Source organism: Mesocricetus auratus, unplaced genomic scaffold (genome assembly GCF_017639785.1).
Source record: "Mesocricetus auratus isolate SY011 unplaced genomic scaffold, BCM_Maur_2.0 Super-Scaffold_100003, whole genome shotgun sequence".
NCBI lineage: Eukaryota > Metazoa > Chordata > Mammalia > Rodentia > Cricetidae > Mesocricetus > Mesocricetus auratus.
Genome location: NW_024429188.1, coordinates 7,060,336 through 7,082,141, shown reverse-complemented (window position 1 = coordinate 7,082,141; position 21,806 = coordinate 7,060,336). Strand labels below are relative to the sequence as shown.

The 21,806-nt window shown below is 42.9% G+C and overlaps 1 protein-coding gene across 1 annotated transcript; it reads right to left on the bottom strand.

The window, feature by feature from the left end:
* Positions 1-5,547: 5,547 nt before the first annotated feature.
* Positions 5,548-21,579, bottom strand: LOC121139918 (protein Shroom2-like). The gene is made up of 6 exons (XM_040743942.1): positions 21,390-21,579; positions 18,015-18,560; positions 16,130-16,292; positions 8,434-8,706; positions 5,933-6,208; positions 5,548-5,742 (listed from the first exon to the last, which is right to left on the bottom strand). The coding sequence occupies exons 1-6, from the start codon at positions 21,479-21,481 to the stop codon at positions 5,548-5,550; spliced, it is 1,545 nt and encodes a 514-aa protein (XP_040599876.1). The 5' UTR covers positions 21,482-21,579.
* Positions 21,580-21,806: the final 227 nt, after the last annotated feature.

Genomic DNA, 21,806 nt, shown 5'->3' with positions numbered 1-21,806 from the left:
AGAGGAATAGAGCGTGGAGAAGGTCTATGGGTAGCCCAGCCTGTGGCTGAACAGGGGGAGTCTGCCTGAGCTGGGGGTGGGGATACAGCAATGAATTGGGGGAGAGAGGCTTGGAGGGGACGGTCTGTGGGATTCACCGGAATTGTGGGTGGTGTTGTGTGTGTGTGTGTGTGGGAGGTTGTAACTGTTGTTCTGTTGTAGCACTAGGGAATAGCCTGAGAGACTGGATCTAGGGCAGTGGTTCTCAACCTGTGGGTTGTGACCCCTCTGAGAGTAGACCAACCCTTTCACGGGTGTCACCTCAAATCACCACAAAATACAGATATTTACATTATGATTCATAACAGTAGCAAAATTACAGTTAAGGAGTAGCAATGAAACAATTTTTTAGCTGGGCCGTCACCACAACATGAGGCACTGTATTAAAGGGTCACAGCATTAGGAAGGCTGAGAACTGGTCTAGGGAAGCAGAGAAAGTGGAGAAGGTCTGCAGGTAGGCTTCCTGGATTTTCAATGAAATACTTTTAAAAGAAAAAATAAATAAAACAATTATTTGGCAACAACAACAACAAAACAAATTCTTCTATATCTCGGTTGTCTGATACTCCATCTTAAGTAGTGACCTGCTAACCATGAGTCAGGCACAGAGTATTTATTTTCCAGTACACCAACAACTCCACCTACAGATTTCTCTGGATCATGTCTGGAAGCTAGTTCTAAAACTAGTCTCCAGTCAGGTGGCCTGAGAAAATTCTAACCAATGTAAACCTGAAATTATGGACATGTAGGTAACTAGCGAGTTGTAAAACAGCTTGCCCGGTGAAGGTTCATCTGGAAGACACAGCTAACTGCTTAAGCCTTACTGGGATACTGAAATGTTCAGAGACCTTTGGAAATTTAAAGGACTTAGTATTTGCTTCCTGCTGAAGCCTTTTTAATGACATATGCATGAAATACAGGGAGTCCCTGTCTCAAAAGAACAAAAATGGTTGTATATACATACAGTTTAATACTCAGGATGCAAAACAGTCACTGCCAAACTGTATCACTAGCATTTACTTTTTTTTGAGACATGGTCTCACCATGCAATCCTGGAACTTACCATGAAGACCAGGCTGGCCTCAAACTCACACAGAACTACCTGCCTCTGCCTCCCAAGTGCTGAGATTAAAGGAATATGCCATCACTCCAAGATCCACTAGCATTCACTTTTGAAAATGAAAACCACATTACACCAAATGGTTACCCTCGAAAGCATATACATACAAGTAACATTATATGGACCAAGCAGGTTTTACACACACACACAAATAAAATAAGTACAATTTCAAAAAAAACACGATCAATAAGAGGGAAATCATACCTGGTACTAGGAACCTAGTCAACTACCCAGCATTAGTAAAAAAAACATAGACCTTAGAGGAGAACCTACAACCACCACTTTACTAAAACAGCATAATCCATAACTGCACTCTATTTGCTCTTATACTCAGAGACAAATGTATGTCTCATCCTTCATCAAGGAAACTTGTCTTTGCAACAGATCCAGATCATTACAGAAAACCACACTCAATCAAAATATAGAGCTGTGGAGCTCAGCCCCAATTGATACATCTACAAGTCAATCCCTGCACCTAAGGCTCAGTGATAACTGCAGAAGAGGAAAAAAGACTGGAAGAGCCAGAGGACCAGGGAGTTTGCTGTGAGACTGTGTCTCCTAGAAATGTCAGAAGCGATATCCATAAAGTCTCATCAACCTGACTGCCTAAATGTGAGCTGAGCAAGGACAACAGTAGATGTGTTACCATAGACGGTGGAGACTCTTGAATTCTCAACCTGACTGACACAAAGAACTACAGGCAACCAAGGAATGCTGAGAGAGGGAGAAATCGTCTTCCCTAGAGAAGGGCACATCAACTTGCTATCCAATACCAATGGTCAGCCCTGAAAACATACATACAAGAAACATTATTCAGACTGAAAAGGGGGTATTTATAAACATAAATATATGTACATACACTTACATATATGCATATAACAACAACTAAGGAAAAAAGAGACCATGAATTTGAAAGAGAACTGGAATGGGAGGGTTTAGAAGGAGGAGAGGAGGGATTACATAAATAATTATATTATGATCTCAAAAATAAAAGATAATTTTCAAAATAAAAAGCACATACAGGGTTCGTGAGATGTCCTTGTGGGCAAAAGCACCTGTCATGAAGCCTGGCAACCTAAATTTATACCCAGGATTCACATGGTGGCAGGAGAACCAATTCCCACAAGTTGTTCTCTGACACATGTGCTGTGACATATGTGTATCTACACACACAAAGGTAACAAAAATTTAAAAGCCCACATTGTGCAGGCAAAAATTCTTCCCCTGAATTTCTGTGCCTTCTGAAGAGCTCCTCAGCAGGCATACAACTGAAAGTCAATGCCCTTTGTTGCCCAGGGTATCAGGCAAGCTAGATAACCAGGCTTGACAACGTGTACCGTCTTTGCTGCTATTTCATCTGGGACAAGGTCTCATGTAGGCCACTCTGTCCTCATACTCATTGTGCAATCAAGACTAGCCTTGAACTGGTGTCCATCCCGCCTCTGCCTATTGGCAAACAGCTGTCATGATGCATTTGTAAGAACAATGCTTTGAAAAGAATGAACATTAACCCTTGAAGTGATGGGCTGCTTCTGAGGTCCCAAGACGAGCCATGTAGACTCAGACAGAGCTTCCATCAGACAAGGCACTTTACGCTCAGCAGACATCAGCTTCAACAGAAAAACTATGTAACCCAGACCTGCTTCTGCTACAACCTCCCAGAGAACCCATGTTTCTAGCTTCATGTGCCCAGCCAGATGAGAGACAAAGGCGTGAGAGGTAAGTCAGACTGTAAGAGATTGGTAGAATGGATAGGCCATGGCCAAAAGGGGATGGATCAGAAAGGCTGCTTAGAAAGTGGTAGTAAAAAGGACAATGCCATGAACTGATACAAAGCGTTGTTGTGGGTATGCTAATGCACTTAGGATTTTAATCTTTGATTCAGTACATTCAACATATGTTGTTCATTCCTTTTTTAACCACCAAGAAACCATACACGTTCCCACACATTAATTATTGCTACTGATTTTTGCCTGAGTCAGAGAATTATGATAGATGTGATGAATGGTCACACTGTTGACCTAGCAAGGACAAAACACACAGCAGCTTGAAATCACAAGAATGTTGCCTACCGTGCCCCTTAGGGATGCGTTTGGCACCTGTATACAGAAGGAACAACTACGCTGTGGGTCCAGCCATTCACCATCAAGGACTGGGATTGCAAAAGTTTGCTACTGTGCCTAGCCTAGGATTTTTTTTGTGGAGGATACTGCTGGTATTTGAACTCAGGGCACCATGCTCATACGCTTTTCCTTGGGGCTACATGCCCAACACTGGTATTTTTATTTTGTGCAAAGCTGTAATGTAGGAAGTAAAGACATTTTTCTTTCATTTTAAGAGGCACTATTTATTTTGTTAAAGTCAAGCGAGAGGATCTGTTGGTAAGTGGTAAGTATCAAGCACAATTGTGCATTTTTGCCAGGGCAGAGTTCAGGGTAAAGCCACAAGAACTGACCACAAGCAAGGTCAGTGTGTATACAGAGAGTTCCATAGCTATGCCCATGCCTATGCATGCCAAGGACCAACCATTAGCACCATATTGTTTCTTATGCAACAGTATCACTATTCACAGACATATATACATGGACTCTCTGGAATTCTAGGGTCCCTGCTAATCAGACTTGGAACAGGCAAGCAGGGAATAGACAGGAAGGTCACAATTGTTACGTGATTCAGTACGAGCATGCTAGAACACTACATATTGTTCTCCATAACAGACAATCCTAGAACAACATGAAAAGGCAGGTTACAGACAAACAAAATTCCATTATTCACATTTTACACACATCATTAAAAACGCTCACAACACTGTATTTGGGGATAAAGAACCACAGGTATATAGTTTGGTGACAAATAAAAATAAAACAGTCTGCAATCCCTTAAAAAGTTTGTGGACAGCCAGCATCACATTTTCTGACATGACCCACGTTCACAGCAAGGGATGACCAAGTGGAAGAAGGAAGAGACTTCACTGGAAGATCAGGGACTTTGAAAAGTAGAAGTAGCTTTGTTTAATAGGAGTCAACACTTTTGCAAAGGTTTTCTTCCAACTGACAGTGGTAGGCTGTCAACAAGGCCATCTGTGGTCTGCAGTACAGAAGCTTGCCCATTTTGACTCAGCTGTACAAGGGCACTATCATCTTCACCAGAGCTTAGGGTGTTACCTTCTATTCCTCTGGTTCAGGAAGCACAGATTCTGGTCCTTTAAGACAACTACATGTGAGAGTGTGAACACATGCATGTACACATGGATCTAAGTGTACATGTGTCTTCTGGAAAGGGTGTGGTTACTGCTGAGAGAGGGAAATCTTTGCATCTGCTTCAATCTCAGGGGAAAACAAGAGAAAAAACAATCCCTTGGTAGTACAAAGACTAATGATGCCTGAACATCAAGTCACTAGAGGAACTTGCTCATCTTTCACCATGCATTTAGATATATAAGCATCTTTTGAACTACACCAAATGTACACACATTTAACATTAAGTAAGTTACACGCACCACTGGTGGCTGAACCTTTTTCATGTGTTTACCTGCCATACACACATCTTCTTTGGTGAAGTGTCTAGTCAAGTCTTTTGCCTACTTTTTTCAAACAGTTTGTTTTCTATTGTTAGGTGTTGGGAATTCTTTATACAAATCTTTTATCAGATATAGAAGCAATGGAAGTGGGGTGTGATGGTAAACCTAGAACTCAGGAAGTGGAGACAGGAGGATCAGGAGTTCAAGATCATCTGGACTACATAGGGAGACTGAAGCCAATCTGGGTTACATGAGACTCTTCTAAAACAAACAAATAATAATAAAAACAAAATGAGTACAAATCAGACACATGATTTACAAATATTGTTTCCCAATCTCTGTCCTTTTAACCAGAAACCAATAGAATGACAGTGTTGCTTTAATGAATAACACTCTATTTGTCACTTTTCCATTTTTACTGCTAGGGACAAGGAACCTTGAAACTCTGTTTCAAATGTAAGCACTAGTCACTCCACAGGACCTCTGACAAACCAGAAGATGGAATCTTAAGTCTTAAGGTACATGACATGTGGCCCATGGTAACAGACAGAAAAGTAACAAGAGACAAGCCACCGATTATCATTAAGGATCACATACACAAACAAATTAGTGTTTTGGGGGAAGGAAACTTCAAAATATTCCATTGGTCTCAGGAAATAAAGAGCAAGCAATACCATTATTAGTAGACACTCTTCTAACCAAATAATGTCACTTGGCTACAAATTATTTAAGATGCAACAAGAAGGACACTAGCTATCTGTTTGTTTGGGGTATTTCAAAGCATGCGCACAAGGTATGTGATGATTTTACTCTAGGCATGAGTGTATCCAATATGTAGGTTGTTCATTTCATAGTTGGTTTTTAACCACTAGGAAACTTCATGTTTCTCACACATCAATAAATTATCATCATCACTGATTTTTACTGGGTCAGAGAACATCATGATGATAGCCCAGTGAATGCTTGCATTGTTGAATGAACAAGGACCGAACACACAGCAGCCCATGCCTGGCTCAATCACCAGGGTCTTTCCTCTCATGCACCATAGGGACGTATTTGGCATCTACACAAGGGAGGAACAATGGTGCCACTGCTGCTGCAAAGGAGTGTTTGCATATATTGTGGGCTCAGCCACTGGGCATCCTAGGGGACCCTGCTGACCAGCAAAGCCTGGCATTCTGTGAAGTTACATGTAATACGAAACTGCTCAGCAAACCAACAGAAATGAAAAACATAATAAAATCATCACATACTAACAGGGCATTATTGCTTCTCTCAGGCTGCAGGCTGTCGAACAAGCACTTGAGCTGCTCTTCACCCAGGTGGATTTTATCTTCCAGCTCTCTCTGCTCAATGATGAGGGCTGACTTCATCTTCACGAAGTGCTCATAGTCAGCCAGGTTCTCCTCGCTGAGGTAGGTGGCCAGGATGTCAAACACAATGCGCTCACGACGGTCTAGGTTCTCTTTAAGCTCTTTGGCGTCCTCATGCTGCTGGGTTAGAATTCTCTGTTTCTCCAACAGTGACTGCTGTTGAGAGGGAGGGAAACAGAAAGTTCTGTTGAGGCAAGGCCAAAACAAAGACTCTGGCCAACCCCTTTAAAGCCCTGCAGCTTTGGGATACTGGTCTCGTAACTGTCCGTGGAAACCTTGAAGCCACATTCGATCCCCATTGGAATGATCACGATGGAGTCTACATGTATTTCTAACTATGGTTAGCTTCTCTACAGTTCCTCCTTTCCTCACCCTTCCAGAAGTCACTCATAGGCCCCACTGGGTTTCCTCTCTGTCTGTGCCTTCTTCTCTGCCATTTGCCTTAAATCAGGGACCAGAAGCTACAGAGTTCTGATATGTTTCAAAGGGACAAAGGACTTGATGATTCTGTTGGTCCCAAAATTGTTTTTTAAAATATTTATTTTTTATATATAATTTTTTTATTCTTTTTTTTTAATTTAGATAAGAAACAAGGTTGCTTCACAAGTCAGTTCCAGGTCCCTCTCCCTTTCCCTCCCCTCTTCCCGTGCCCTCCTCCCATCCCCCCCCCCCCGTTATCCCCTCATTCCCCCAGGGAGGGTGAGGCCCTCCATGGGGGTGTCCATAGTCTGTCATTTCATATAGGGCAGGGCCTAGACCCTTCCCCAAGAGTTCAGGGTGAGAGTGCACCTCACATTGTTCTATGGGAGTCCAAAGTCCGTGTGTATACTTGGGATGGGTACTGATCTGCTGCCCAAGGCTCAATAGATTCCCTAGGCCTCCCCGCTGACACCCAGAAGCTACAGAGTTCTGATGTTTCAAAGGGACAAAGGACTTGATGATTCTGTTGGTCCCAAAATTGTAAAAGGGAAATACTATAATCAGGTTGAGCCTGAGCCACCAAACAGGACACCGTTAGGAGTTAAGGGCTATTCCATACTGTTCCATACACGTCTCCCAGCAACTCTACTCTCTGTGTCTTGCTTTCCTGGTCTTTCTTGTTTGTCTTCATACCACCTCCTGTTGAAGAGTTTAATCCTGCCCTAGAATGAAAGAGTCTCAGTCTGTGTGTGTGTGTGTGTGTGTGTGTGTGTTCATCCATCCTTCTCCCTCTCCTCCTGTCCCTCTTATACTAGAGACTGAACCCATAAGCTCATTCATACTAGGAAAACACTCTACCACAGAACTATAGTGCAATGCTACTTTTGCCTTTTATTTTGAAGCCATGTGTCAGTAAGTTTGTCTGGGCTAGATTGCATCTTACTTCATAGCTAGGACGTACCTTTCACTTATGTGTGTTCTTACCCAGCCTCCTGAGTAGATGACATTATAAGCCTGAGCCACAGAGGGTCTAGTTGCTGGGAGGCGTGTATGGAACAGTAAGGAATAGCCCTTAACTCCTAACAGCATCCTATTTGGGGTGGGGAATCAGTGTCCTGCTTCGAAAATCCTGTCTCTAACACATAAAGATTACAATCACTGCTTTCAATTTATAAAATATACACATCCAATGGAAACCCTACCAAGTCCAAGATGAAAGAAGATAAAAAAGGAAGAGATAGATGCATTCATTGTCTTCACATGGAGACTAACACAAAGAAGTCAGGAAAGAGGGGATGTTACCTGTTACTAAATGTGGCCTGAACAAGAAACTGTCTTTGGTATTCCCATGACCATATAAGGTTTAGAGAGCATCTTGCCTTGTCAGACCCGAGACAAACAAAGAGATAAGATATTTTCTGGATAGAGGCCATGTAAGGCCATTGTACTTCAATCAGAAAATAAGCAGACACTAACTTGTTCTACAAAAGTAGGTCAGATTGTGAAAATCCGATGGATGATGGATGCCTGAAAGGTACTGAGATAGTGGTGGGGGAGTCCAGTAGATGTTTGATTAATAAAGAGATTCATTTTGAAGTCCCATAATATGCAAGGAACACAGAAAGATGTTGACTGAAACGTAACCTATGAAACAAACCCAGCAAGTAAGATATTTCTCCTCTTTTGAGTACAAGAAAACTGAGGATAAACATGGTGGTCCATGCCTGTGATGGCCCCTACCCCTACATCTCATTAACTTGCTCTGCCTGTCAACTGAAAGGAAACCAAGAGAGTGGACCTCGTATGAACCAGAGCTCCATGCTCTAGACACTATACAGGCCATGCATAGGCAGTATGAGGCTTCTGAGCCTTCTGAGAGCTGACTTTCTGAGCACCCCAGGACAGCCTTTCTACAGATCCTCACCACTTCCCATTTCCCAGTCATATGTGTTTGCAATTACTCGATCTCCAGGAGAAAGACTGTCATCCAAATTATTGAGGGCATTTTCCACACGGGCCAGGCGGCCTGACAGAGACAGCAGGAGGTTCACCACTTTGTCCAGGTCTCCAATGAACATCCGGAACTTGTCAAACTCATTGGGGTTGCAGACATCTTTCACAATGGCTTCCACCTCATCCCCCAGAGCATTATTAGCTTGGATGTCCTCCAGCAGGCTCTCACGGGCTTCCCGGAGTACCTGCAGCTTGCAGCTGATACTGTCGATGAGCTCTTGCTGTAGGACACAAGGAGGCAGGGGGACACTTGTTAGAATGATCCCAAGCTAGTGCCCTAAGTTAGCGTAGCCACATCACACACAGCCTGGGAAGAATTCAGTCAGATTAGGTGTGTTAGTCTTTGTACCATCAAATAATGGGGGATTTATCAAATCAATGAGAGGAAGGCCTCCTGGTTAGTATGAGCTTCCTTGTTTGTATGAGCAAAGAGGAAGCTCAACTGAGAAAGGTACTTGCTGCCAAGTCTGAGGACCTGAGTTCCATTTCTACAACCATACATAAGAACAAAATTTAAATAAAACAAATTTTCACTTGATGAATGTTCTGTTACACTACAGCTACCTCAGTTTGAATCATAGTAGATAACAACTTCAATCTCTATGTCTGCAAGGATTCATAGACTCTATATGATACCTTGACCTCTGTCTTTTTAAGTATACAAATTACAGACTTACATACAGAGACATTTTGATTCTTGTGTCTAGTGCTGTTGTTGATCCGTCTTTGAGCAAAACTGCTATCACATATTTTTATTAAAAATTATTTGTTTAGTGTGTGTGCATGTGTATGCATGCAAGTACATATATGCCACGACACATATAGCGCTTAGAGGAAAACTCTGAAGACATGGTTCTGTTCTGTGAGATCTTGGGATTAAACTCAGATCTTTAGACCTGTGTAAAAGTGCCTCTACCTATCTAGCTATCTCCAAGGCCTGTCATTACCCAAAAGCAGAAGAGACCACCCACAATGCCAGCTTGTTAACTCTCCCCCAGAGAAGGAGAGAATAGGAAATGTCGTAAGACCCTCTCCTGAGAATCCAGTCAGTTCCTCCTGTACATTTTCTATTAGCATGTAATATTGCCCCCAATGCATGTGTCTTTGGGAGTTGGGAAATGGTATATAGATTATGAATGTTTAACTGAAGTGGGAGAGGGCTTCACCTATGTAGCTTCAGGGAAGTTGTCATCTAAGCTAGGGTGAGACTTTTCCAGTGATGGGATTGTTTTTGGGTCACTCTCACTTCTTTCAGGAAATCCAGTAAATTCATTGATTCATCAAGCTACAGATGGGTAGAACTAGTCTTTTAGATGCCAGTTATGCGAGGAGTTAGATATGAGGCAAATGAGGATGACTGCAGTTATGTGTCTTAGGCACTACGTCTCCTGACAGAACGCACCCTTGTGGTTAGACATGCTTGAAGCTGCAGGTAGGCTGTTTCTACTTTATCAGAAACTAAGGAGCCAGGGCATTCTCCCACACATGAGTGCTAACAAAGAGTCTACACCCTCAACAGACCTAAAATCAACATTGCATTATGGTTGACACTCTTCCTTTTGTGAGCTTTTAAAGAGGATCATGTGAATGATATCCCTTAAAAAGGGAGAGCTGCAACATAAATCCAGCCACACTGAACCTCTTAGAAGAGAAAGTGGGTGGTACCCTTGAACGAATTGGTACAGGAGACAGCTTCCTGAACATAACACCAGTAGCACAGACAGTGAGATCAACAATTAATAAATGGGACCTCCTGAAACTGAGAAGCTTCTGTAAGGCAAAGGACACAGTCAGCAAGACAAAAAGGCAGCCCACAGAATGGGAAAAAATATTCACTAATCCCACATCTGACAGAGGGTTGATCTCCAAAATTTACAAAGAACTCAAGAAGCAAGTCTCCAAAACACCAAAGGACCCTATTAAAAAGTGGGCTGCAGAACTAAATAGAGAGTTTTCAATAGAGGAGTCTAAAATGGCTGAGAGGCACTTGAGAAAGTGCTCAACATCCTTAGCCACCCGGGAAATGCAAATCAAAAGAACTCTGTGATACCATCTCACTCCTGTCAGAATGGCTAAAATCAAAAACACCAATGACAATTTATGCTGGAGAGGATGTGGTGAAAGGGGGCACTCCTCCATTGCTGGTGGGAGTGCCAACTGGTTCAGCCACTTTGGAAATCAGTATGGAGATTCCTCAGAAAAATGGGAATAAACCTACCACAAGACCCAGCAACTCCACTCTTAGGCATATATCCAAAAGATGCCCATTCATACAACAAAGATGTCTGTTCCACTATGTTCATAGCAGCTTTATTTGTAATAGCCAGAACTTGGAAGCAACCTAGATGTCCCTCACCCGAAGAGTGGATAGAGAAAATGTGGTACATCTACACAATGGAGTACTATTCAGCAGAAAAACATAATGGAATCATGAGATTCGCAGGCAAATGGATGACACTAGAAGAAACCATCCTGAGTGAGGTAACCCAGTCACAAAAAGAGAAACATGGCATGTACTCTCTCATATATGGATTTTAGACATAGATTTGGGGAGTGCCAGCCTACAATCCTATGGCCAGAGAGTCTGGGAAACAGAAACTTTATTTAGTGGCTGATCGAAGAAGAGGCAGACTCCCTTGGTTAAGTACTGAGCTGAACTCAAGAAAGCCAGTAACAGAGAGGGAGGACTAATGATCAAAGGGATTAAGACTGGGCTGGTTTAACCCCCAGAAACAGCTGACCAGACAAAGGTTAACTCTTGAGTCTCAGGCATCAGCCTGGGAAGCCAGCATGGGACTGATCAAGACCCCCTGAATCTGGGTGTCAGTGAGGAGGCCTAGGGAATCTATTGAGCCTTGGGCAGCAGATCAGTACCCATACCAAGTATACACACGGACTTTGGACTCCCATAGAACAATGTGAGGTGCACTCTCACCCTGAACTCTTGGGGAAGGGTCTAGGCCCTGCCCTATATGAAATGACAGACTATGGACACCCCCATGGAGGGCCTCACCCTCCCTGGGGGAATGAGGGGATAACGGGGGGGGGGGTTGGGGGGAGGGTATGGGAGGAGGGGAGGGAATGGGAGAGGGACCTGGAACTGACTTGTGAAGCAACCTCGTTTCTTATCTAAATTTAAACTGGAAAATAAAATATAAAAAAACATTTAGATAATAAAGGCAAAATTAAGTTGAAAAAAAGGGGGGAGAGCTGGTGCACCATGGTTTCAGAAGCAAAAAGAGTTGCCTTATTCCATGAATATGCCACCCACCTCACAAATACTCATCAAAATCCCTTCAAAAAACTCAATGAAGAACCATGGGCTGTTCTGTGCTTTGGAAAGTCTACCCAATTTATCTTTGAAATGTTTGCTTTGCTTAGTTTTGCCATGTAACCTTTTGCTTAATCTGTCTGGCTCTTGACTGAATTCCTTCTTTCAATAAGAGAATACTGAAGAGATCCTTTGTACCCTATCTGGGGTAAGCAGATGGTTTGTTCTCATCTTCCCAGAAGTTAACAAATAACTGAATACCATGATTCAAAAGTACTCTTCACAAATAATTAGCAATAAGAACACTACGTCTGATAGTTAATCTCGATTGTCAACTTGACTGGACTGAAAACTTGTTTGCAGAGTAGTGAAGCACAGCTCTGGGCATGTATAGAAAGATGTTTCCAGAGACAATTACATCTTGGAACTCTGACATAATTAATGGCTTTATCCATCCATGGTTTCAGAATTTGAAAAAATGTTGGGAGGTGGTGGAACTGTGGAAGGTGGAGTCTGGTGGGAGGACTGAGACACTGGGCATAATCTGCAGAGCTGCATCTCGCCCTTGCTCTGAAGAGCTGCATCTTGCCCTTCCTGTTGCTACTTTGCTCTATATCCTGGCTGTGATGAGTTGAAAAGATATGCTCCACCATGCCATACCCACTATTGGAGAACTCAGACTATGAAACCATGATTAATACAAATCTTCCTTCTCTAATGTTGCCAAATGTCTCATCACAGAGAGGTAAAAGTTACATATGTAAAGGAATGTCAGCAACCTTCTGAGACATCGTTCAGTAAAATCTACTGCCTTCAATCTCACAAATAATTTCTATGGGAAATATATATGTACCATAAATGATTTAACATTTCAACTTTCACTTTTTTACAGTGCGGGGGATATAACTCTGGGCCTTGTTCATTCTAGGCATTCACTGTATCACTGAGCTACACAGACTCACATTTTGACTATTTTTAAGCATATGGCAATGTGGAATTTATCACATTCATGCCTCTGTACAGCTTGTTACTACTAGGCATTTGTTTCTAGAACCCCCATGTTCCTCATACAGACCAGGAAACATTAACACTATAACCTACCCCTGTACAAACCATGTAAAGCAGTGGTTCTCAACCTGTGGGTTGCAATCCTTTGGAGTCAAATGACCCTTTCACGGGAGTCACATAAGACCATTAGAAGATAGATATTTACACCGTGATTCATGACAGTAGCAAAATTACAGTTATGAAGTAGCAATAAAAATAATTTTATGGTTGGGGGATCACCACAACATGAGGAACTCCAACTATATTAAAGAGTTGCAGCACCAAGAATGTAGAGAGCCACTATTTAAAGGATAAATTTAATTTATTATTTTTATGTAGTCCTGAGGATCAAACCCAGGACCTCGTACATGTTAGGCATGCACTCTGTCACTATGCTATATCCCTAGTTCTAAAGCACTAATTTTTTTCTGGTCTTGCTGTTGTTAAGACAGACTTTCTGTGTATTCCTGCCTGACCTAAAAGTTGTCGTCCTTCTGATTCTACCTCAGCGCTAGGATCATGGGTGCACCCTCCCTGAATTGCATGTGTATGTGGTATGCATGTATGTAAGTGTATAGATCTTAGCATGCATGTGAAGGCCAGAGGTTGACATGAGTGTTATCCTTGATTGTTCTCTACCTTCTATACTGAGGCAGAATCTCTCATTTAAACACAGACCATGGCGAATTGGCTACTTTAGCTAGTTGGCTTGCTCTGTGGACCCCCTGTCTCTGTCTCCTAAGAACTGGAATTACAGACAGGCTGTCACACCCACTAAATATGTATGTGGGTTCTAGGGATCTGGACTCCAGCCTTCCTTGCTTCCATGGAGAGCATTTTACCCACAGGGCCATCTCCCTAGTCCTAAGGCACTGATTTTCAAAGAGCAAAAGTAAAAATACAATGTGCAGCTGGATATCATGGTCCATGCCTATCCAGCAAGGAGGTGGCTGAGATAGGATTGTAAGAGATTTAAGACCAGCCTAGGCTACGTATGGAGTACCAGGCCAGACAAGGCTACATAGCAGGACTCTGTCTCAAAAACAAAGTATATCAAATACACACATGTGTACACCACATACAGAAGAACTCCCCTTTTATGTTTTAAATGAAAGGGGGATTGGGATGCAGCTTAGAGATAAGAGTGCTTAACCATGATGATTTAGACCTTAGCTTTCATCCCAAGAACAGGAGGGGGGAGGAGATGGGCAAATCAATATTTACTATCTAAAAATGTAAGCCTGCCTGGGCATGTAGTTGCAGTTATGCAATCCTAGAACTTAGGAGGCTGAAGCAAGAAGACAAGTTAGAACCCACCCTGAACTACACATCAAGTTGTAGGTCAGCCTGGGATACAGGACTCTGTGTCCAAAAATAAATAAATCAAAGAAAGTAAAACTGTTCAGGCTCCGTAATTCACTCAGACCCGAAGCAGTTGCCTCTACTGACACAGTATCCCAGCACCTTGTTCCTTTCAGAACAAATAGGTAGAGCACCATACAGACAAAGGTGGGTGACAGATTTTTTAAAATTGATTTTTGGGGGGTGGCATTTCTGAGACAGGGACTTGCTATGTAGCTCTGGCTGGTATCCAGCTGGCTAAGTATCCCAGAGTGACTCTGAACTTGTGTTAATCCTCTTCCCTCTTCATCCTGAAAGCTAGGATTACAGGTATGTGCCACCACACCTGGATTTTAAAGATATTTTGGAATACTTTGTGGGGTAGGGTGCTAGAGAATGAATCTAGGGCCTAACACATGCTAGGTAAGCATTCTGCCAACGAGCTATGTTCTTGGCCAAGGTATGCACTTCTAAATGTACTGTGCTAACTGTAAAAAAAGGCGGTTCCCCATGTGTACAGAGTAGCCTAAATTAAAATGCTTCAAATTCTATGACTTCTGTTTTATGAGGAAAAACTGAAAATGCTGAATTTTTTTTGAAAAATATGGTCATGTGACTAAAGAACATAGTTCTGTAATTCAAAGTCTCTAAGAGACCAAACCCCCATCTTCCTACTTAATTCCCAGAATCCAAAAGGTTACCATTTTCTACACTGAAAGACTTTTAAAAACATACAAACAGGTCAAGATACTACCTCCCAAATATTTCTAACATAAAACATCAATCTGTGCTATCTTTCAAATCACCAGGTTGGGAGCAATAGGTAACACTGTCCTTTTCAGTGATTGTCATGGTGCTACATAACATGACCCTGAGGTAATTTCCATCCTTGTTCTCGAAGCTGAAGCCCTGCTTCCTGCTGCTTCTTCCAAAGGCCACCAAGCTCCCACTAAGGGCATCTGTACCTGCTTCACCGTTCCCTTACATAGTATGTATTTTTAGGGCTTGAGCCTGGCATCGCTCTGGGTTTCTGCAATCACTCGCCCTTGTCTTTTTCTAGCCATTCACTCTATTTCAACTGTCTAATACCTGATGCAGTATAACAAGGGTTGGCAAACTTGTCCCATTAGGTGCTAGAGAGTAGTAGACACTTTTACTCCTTGTAGGCTGCATGGTCTGTGACAGTAAAACTTATTTCCAAAAGCAAGTAGAGGGTCAGGTTTACCAAGCCTATGTTAAATATGTATTTATTTTTTTGGGGGGTGGCCATACATAATTCCAATGAGAACACAAGGTCCCTTACAGAGGGACTTCTTTTTCAAGTCTACCTATAGTTGCATCCCTAAGCTTTGTAGAACAGCTGGAACATAATTAAGCATGAAGGGCTTATTCACGCTGAACCATGTCTTGCAAGAAAAGCAAGCTGCTGGGGTGACAAGTGAGTGGTCCTATTACCTTTCACTGACTCGGCATCCAATTCTGAGAGGAGGGTTGCTCGTTCTTTTTAATAATGTGTATTTTTAAAATTTATTTTTACATTCAAATTCCACTTCCTCCCCTACCACTCCATCTCCAATCTGCTCCTGGGAGAGGGTAAGGCCTCTCCTCTCCTAGGAAATCTACTAAGTCTCTCCCATCATCTTGATGAGGCAGGACAAAGGCACCTCCCCCTCACCCCAGTGTCTAGACTGAGCAAGGGGGTGGTTTGTTTTTATTTTATCTTTTTGAGGAAGGATCACACTGTGAAGTTTAGGTCGGCCTTGAATTTAATGTGAAGCACAGATTCAATCTTCTCTTCCTCTTTCAGGGCATGATATCACCATGCTCAGCAGATTGGGGATTTTGTTTGCATAAAGGAAGGTCTTGCTGTTTCTCCCAGACTGGCCAGAATTCCTGGCCTTTCATGATTCTCTTGCCTCAGTCTCCTTAGTGGGGGTGAGTTAGAGGTACTGGGTTGGGGTCAGATTTGTGATTCTCCTTCTTACCTTCTTAACTGATAGGTCATGGTCCAAGTCACCCCCTGAATACTCCTCAGGATCCTGTAGGTCTTTCATCTTGATAAGCAGTTCTACCTTGGGGGCTGACGTGCTGTAATAGGTAGAATTGGTGGCCAAGGACACGACCCCTGGCACACCTGGGTCCTGTTTCCTGGGTAAAGAGGCCAAAATTTTAATCAGCTACGGCACATGCATCCTCTTTGAACAGGGCACCTGGGCTGTGACAAATGGCACTGACAGAAGGACAAGAGCCAGGGAGGTGAGAAAAAAGCTAAACCCAAAATATTAACAACAACAACAAAACAAAATAAAAACCCCACTAATACAAGGGTCACAGACTGTTATTCATTGCTGCCATTTTTTCAGTAGTAGGTTGGAAGTATGGGTCTTGCTATGCTAGGCAAGTGCTCTCATACCCAGTTGTGTCCCCAACCCTGGACCACAGTGCTTTAATTTTTTCTTTTTTTCTTTTTTTTTTTTGGTTTTTCAAGACAGGGTTTCTCTGTTGCTATGGAGTCTGTCTTGGAACTCCCTTTGTAGACCAGGCTGACCTCGAACTCACTGGGATCCACCTGCCTCTGCCTCCCAAGTGCTGGAATTAAAGATGTGTGCCACCACAGCCTGCCCAATGTTTGAGTTTTTAAAAGTGTGTGTATGTTCTGTTGAATCTTGAACATATACTAGATACCAACTCTACAACCCCAGATGTAAAAAACAAAAATGTGTCTGGACACTGCCACATGGTCACATGTCTCTCATAGAAGCATAATTGCCCTTCCCATCCCATCAGTGACTCAGATTAAATCCAAGTCCTTACACATGGTAGGTAAGTACTTTACCTCTGAGAGGCATCCTTGTCCCTAGGTAACTGAAATGTAAACAAACAACATTTCTAATGAAAGAAAATGCTGCTCAATATAACATCCTTAGGTTGGCCTTGTAATGTGATTCAAAAGTAGTTGTAAGGCAGGCAGACAAAAGATACATAGATTAAATACTTGTAAAGATTACATGATAACTGTAGGACACATGTACAATACCAGGTCTTAGGAATCTAAGGTGGGAAGACCCTGTGTTCAAAACCAGTTGAGGTAACTTCTCTCAAAACAAAACAACATGGGTAAGGTTTATAGCTTAGTGATGACAAACTTGCCTAATATGTATGAGGACCTGGGTTCTAGTTCAACATTTTCAAGTAGGTAGGAGAGAGATATGCAGGTGTGGTGATATATTCCTATAACCCTAGCATTTAGGAAGTTGAAGTAGAAGGATCAAGTCCAAGGGAGCCCAAGCTTCATAGAGACTCTACTTCAAAAACAAACAGATGGATGGGCAGGCACGTGATACACATATTGAATACAGAGATTAGATGATGGACACAACACAGGTGAGGGGGTAGACGATTAGCCTCATACCAACAGAGCTATTCTCAGGGCCAGCACTAACAATATCTGAGGGCTGTATCATAAACTATAAGATCTGTAGGAGTATCCTACTACAGTCCTTTCCACTAGATGTCAGGAGTGCTTCATTCTCCACTGTAACAGATGAAATTACCGAATGACATTCCTAAAGGTTCCTGGAGAGGACATGTGGATACTGCTATAACTATTCCTGTTGTAAACTAAGGACAGCAGCAGCAGCTCCAGTGACCTCACCATGCCTCTGCTACATTCCATGCAATCAAATCCAGGTATGATAATTTAAAACTTAGCAAAAACTGCTAAGTACTGGGGACCCAAAGGAAAACCATCACCTCTCTGCAGAAGCAGTCATGAATATCAATACACTCCAAAGTCCTTCTTTTACTCCTAAGCCCACAAGAGACAGGGACTGAGGAACAAACATCCCATGGTGTGTGTCATCTACTCACTTGTCCTCTGTGACTCTGGGTGCGGGGACTTTGGGAAGCAGCTTCCTTTGCTGCTGAGCTTCCTCCAGGAGGTACTCATCTTTGGGGAAAATTCCCTCCATCAGATCCATGGTTGTTTTGATCTTCACGCTGGGGTCCAGGATGTCAGCCAATGACTTGTCCTTTCCCACAATCTCTCTGGCTATTTCTTCAGACTTCAAGTCATCCACGGTCTTCTCCTTGGCCTTCCCATAGTTGAGCGAGGGAGGGGAGGAACAGCTATCTCTGACAGGAGGTGCAGGGGTGCTGGGTGGCCAGGATTCTGGAGGGCGGGATCTCTGAGGGGTTTCAACCTCCTGTCGTGTATACACACAGAAGCGACAATAGCACTGCTCTGATGTGCTCAATGACTTTATCTGGTCCCTCTCCAGCCCACTGGACAGTGTGGGAAGCTCAGTTGCGTATGTGAGACTCTGTCGGCTCTCCATCTCGGGCTGGCTTTCTGAGTGCACAATTTTTATGTGCACCATCTTCACGGTGGTGTTGTTGTCCATCACCCGCTCGATTCTGCAAGGACAAGGGTTGTCCTCTGAAATCTTGACATGCACAGATTCCTACCCACGATTCACACAGAGACCCCAACACAAAGACCCACTGTCGACCAGACAAATAAAAAGACAAGGCAGAGGTTGAAAATTGTCCTCAACTGACCCCTCACATGGTCTCTGGATGCCTAGCAGTCCAACTCAAATTTTGTCACATACCTATAGGCATTGGCAAAAGAGATCCTGAGTGATGTGAAACCTGTTCAATATTCATTTTTGTTTTCTTGTAAAAGTGGGCATTGCACCCAGGGTCTTAGGTTAAGACAAATGCTCTATCACATGAGCTATGGCTGCACTCCCTGATTTAGTGTTTTTATTCTGAGGGTAATGCAAATGCATCAAACCTCATTTGTTAAATCTCCCTTTGTAGGAGAAATCATCAGTGGACAGAATTACCACAAGTCTACAAGTAGGTTGCTGCATACCAGCAGGTGCCTGGGTAGCCCTCCTTGTCCTTAGAAGACTTCTGTTGGGAGTGGCTGTGCTGGGAATCTTTGATGAGTACCCGCACCCATGGGTTCCACTCAGGTGCTTTGTCATGTGCATTGCATCCCATGTCCCACGTCTCATCCCGACTCACACTTCGTCTTTGTCAGGGCAGCTTCAGATGTCAGTATGAGACAAGGACACCTTCTCTCCAGATCCCTAACAATACTACCAACTGAAAGATGCTGAAATGATACCATATAAGACATAAAACACAGCTGACGCACACATATAAAGCTGTGAATTCAACACCATCACTGGAGACTGTGCTTGGTCTTTTGTTTGTTTTGTTAGGTCATACAAGTTAAAAGTCCTCTGGGAAGAGAGAACCTCAAGTGTAAAGTACCTCCATCAGACTGGCATATAGGCAAGTCTGTTGGGGCATTTTCTTGAGTAGTGTTTGATGTGGGAGAGTCTGGCCCACTGTGGCAGGTGGTCCCGGGTTCTATAAGAAAGCAGGTTGAGCAGGCCATGGGGAACAAGCCAATAAGCAGTGTTTCTCCAAGGTCTCTGCTTCAGTTCTTGCCCTGACTTTCTTTCTTGGAGCCTGTAAGCTGTAAGGTGAAAGAGATCCTCTCCTCCCCAAGTTGCTTTTGGTCATGGTCCCAACTGGGACAGAGATGTAATTACAACGCCAATGATATCCATTCTAAAATGATTTTCTATTAGGAGAATTCCATACATGCTTATGTTTTCATCAAATCCACCCATATTCCTCCACTATTCCTTCCAGATTTCATGGTACTTTTTGTTTTACTTTGTCTTTTAAAACCTTTGAGTCCACTTAATGTTATTAGAATGTACATGGGTGTAGATCTGTCTATTGGAGTGTGGGTAGCCTCCCAGGGGCCACATCTTGAAAGAAAACTGACTCCCTCCCAGCAGCCTCAGTAGGGAGTGGGACTTAGTGAAGCTCTCCTCTATCTGTGCTGGGATGTGTCTAGCTTAATCTTGTGCATGCAGTCAAAGACACTGTGAGCTCATATGTGCAGCTGTCCTGTCCAGTCTCAAAAACAGTTTCATTCTAGTCACTAACTGCCTCTGCCTCTTACAAGCTTCCAGCCACTCAAAGATCTCTCAACTTTGGGAGAAGGTGTGATATTATATCCCATTTAGGGTTGAAAACTTAGAAATTTCATATTATCTGCAGGAGTTAATGGATATCTATTTTAGTTGCCTTCTATTGTAAAAGAAGGTTCTCTGATGAGGGTTAAGATGTACCAACTTATGGGTATAAAGACAAGTATTTAAGGGAGGGTTTAATGCTATGTCCACTTAGCAGAATGAGTTGGTTCTCTCCTAGGGTCTATGAACCTGCCCAGTTATGAGTTCTTGGCACTGTTAACAGTATCAGACATAAGTTTGGTTTTGTCAAGCAGGTCTTAAAATCCAATCAGAAAGTAGCTGGTTACTCCATAATATTCCTGTCACTATTGCATCAGTAGATTTTTTTCCAGGCCATTCATTATTATAATTCCCAGAGTTCACAGCTGGGTGAGATTGTTTATAGCTTACTCCCTAGTATTGTCAATAACACCTTCTAGCACTATGAAAGCTAGCCAGTGGGAATGAAGCATTTAGGTCATTACCAGCTTGTTTTCATGTTTTATGATTCAAGTACATGGTCTCTTCAGCAATAGGATCCTACCATGAAGTTCTGGAAGGTAAACAACAGCAATGGCAATAACCTATGATGGTTGGGGTCTATGAGACTTCAATGTCTAATAACTTGAAAAGAGGCAACCCATGGCGCTAGGCTTTTCATCTGAGTTATTCAGAAGTTTAAAGGGGAGTAGGTTGAAGAACTAAGGATATAGCACAGTTGATAGAGTCCTTGGCTATCTTACCACTTCGGAGGTTAGAGGCAATAGGATGAGAAGTTCAAAGACAGTTTAGGTTACATAGACAGTCTAGGCTACCCAGTGAGTTCAAGACCAATCCAGATTATACACCAAGATTGTGTCTCCAACAAAAAAGAGGAAGAGGGAGAAATTTTAAAAGTATGCAAATATTGGACATTGCTCAACTTTACCTAAAGATCTTTTTCTTAGGTTAAATCTGATTTTGACCACTGGCAAAACATGCTTAGTCTGCATGTGCCAAGAAGTAAGGCAAATGGAAATGCATTCAATGCAGACAAAGGGGATCATGTCATTAAATTACAAATGGTCATTTGAGCTGTGACTCATTCTCCACACCATTTTTCATGACCAAATTTACCCCAGTGTTTGAAGCTGCATCAAGGCTCCAGCAACAAACACTGGATGACGGAATGAATATGTAGCATGCTGTCATAGGAAAATACCTTGCTGAGTTGTCTTCTTGGATAAGCATGGGAGGCTTGTCTGTCAGCTTCTGTGGGGCAAACTGGGGTGAAGGGGAGCGAGAGGTTTCCATTGCTGATGTCTGTAGTTGTTGACACTTGGAAGAGAGTTGGACTTGTGGTTGAGAGACAGTTGTATCCTCATTCACATGCTGGCCGTATTGTGAGAGAAGGGTAGGTGAATCACACACGCACATCCAAGGACTTAGTAAGTGGTGTTGGTAAGGACTTGTTGGGGACGGCTAGGTAAGAGTCTGTAGGTGTATAGCCTCTGAGGTGGGGCTGCCTTCTTAGGGTACAGGGCTGTGCTTACTGACCACAAAGTGTGCTTCTGAACAGGTAGGGGTAAAGGGGGACCCTGGACTTGGGGTCCCAAGTCTGACAGTGTGTTCTACCCTG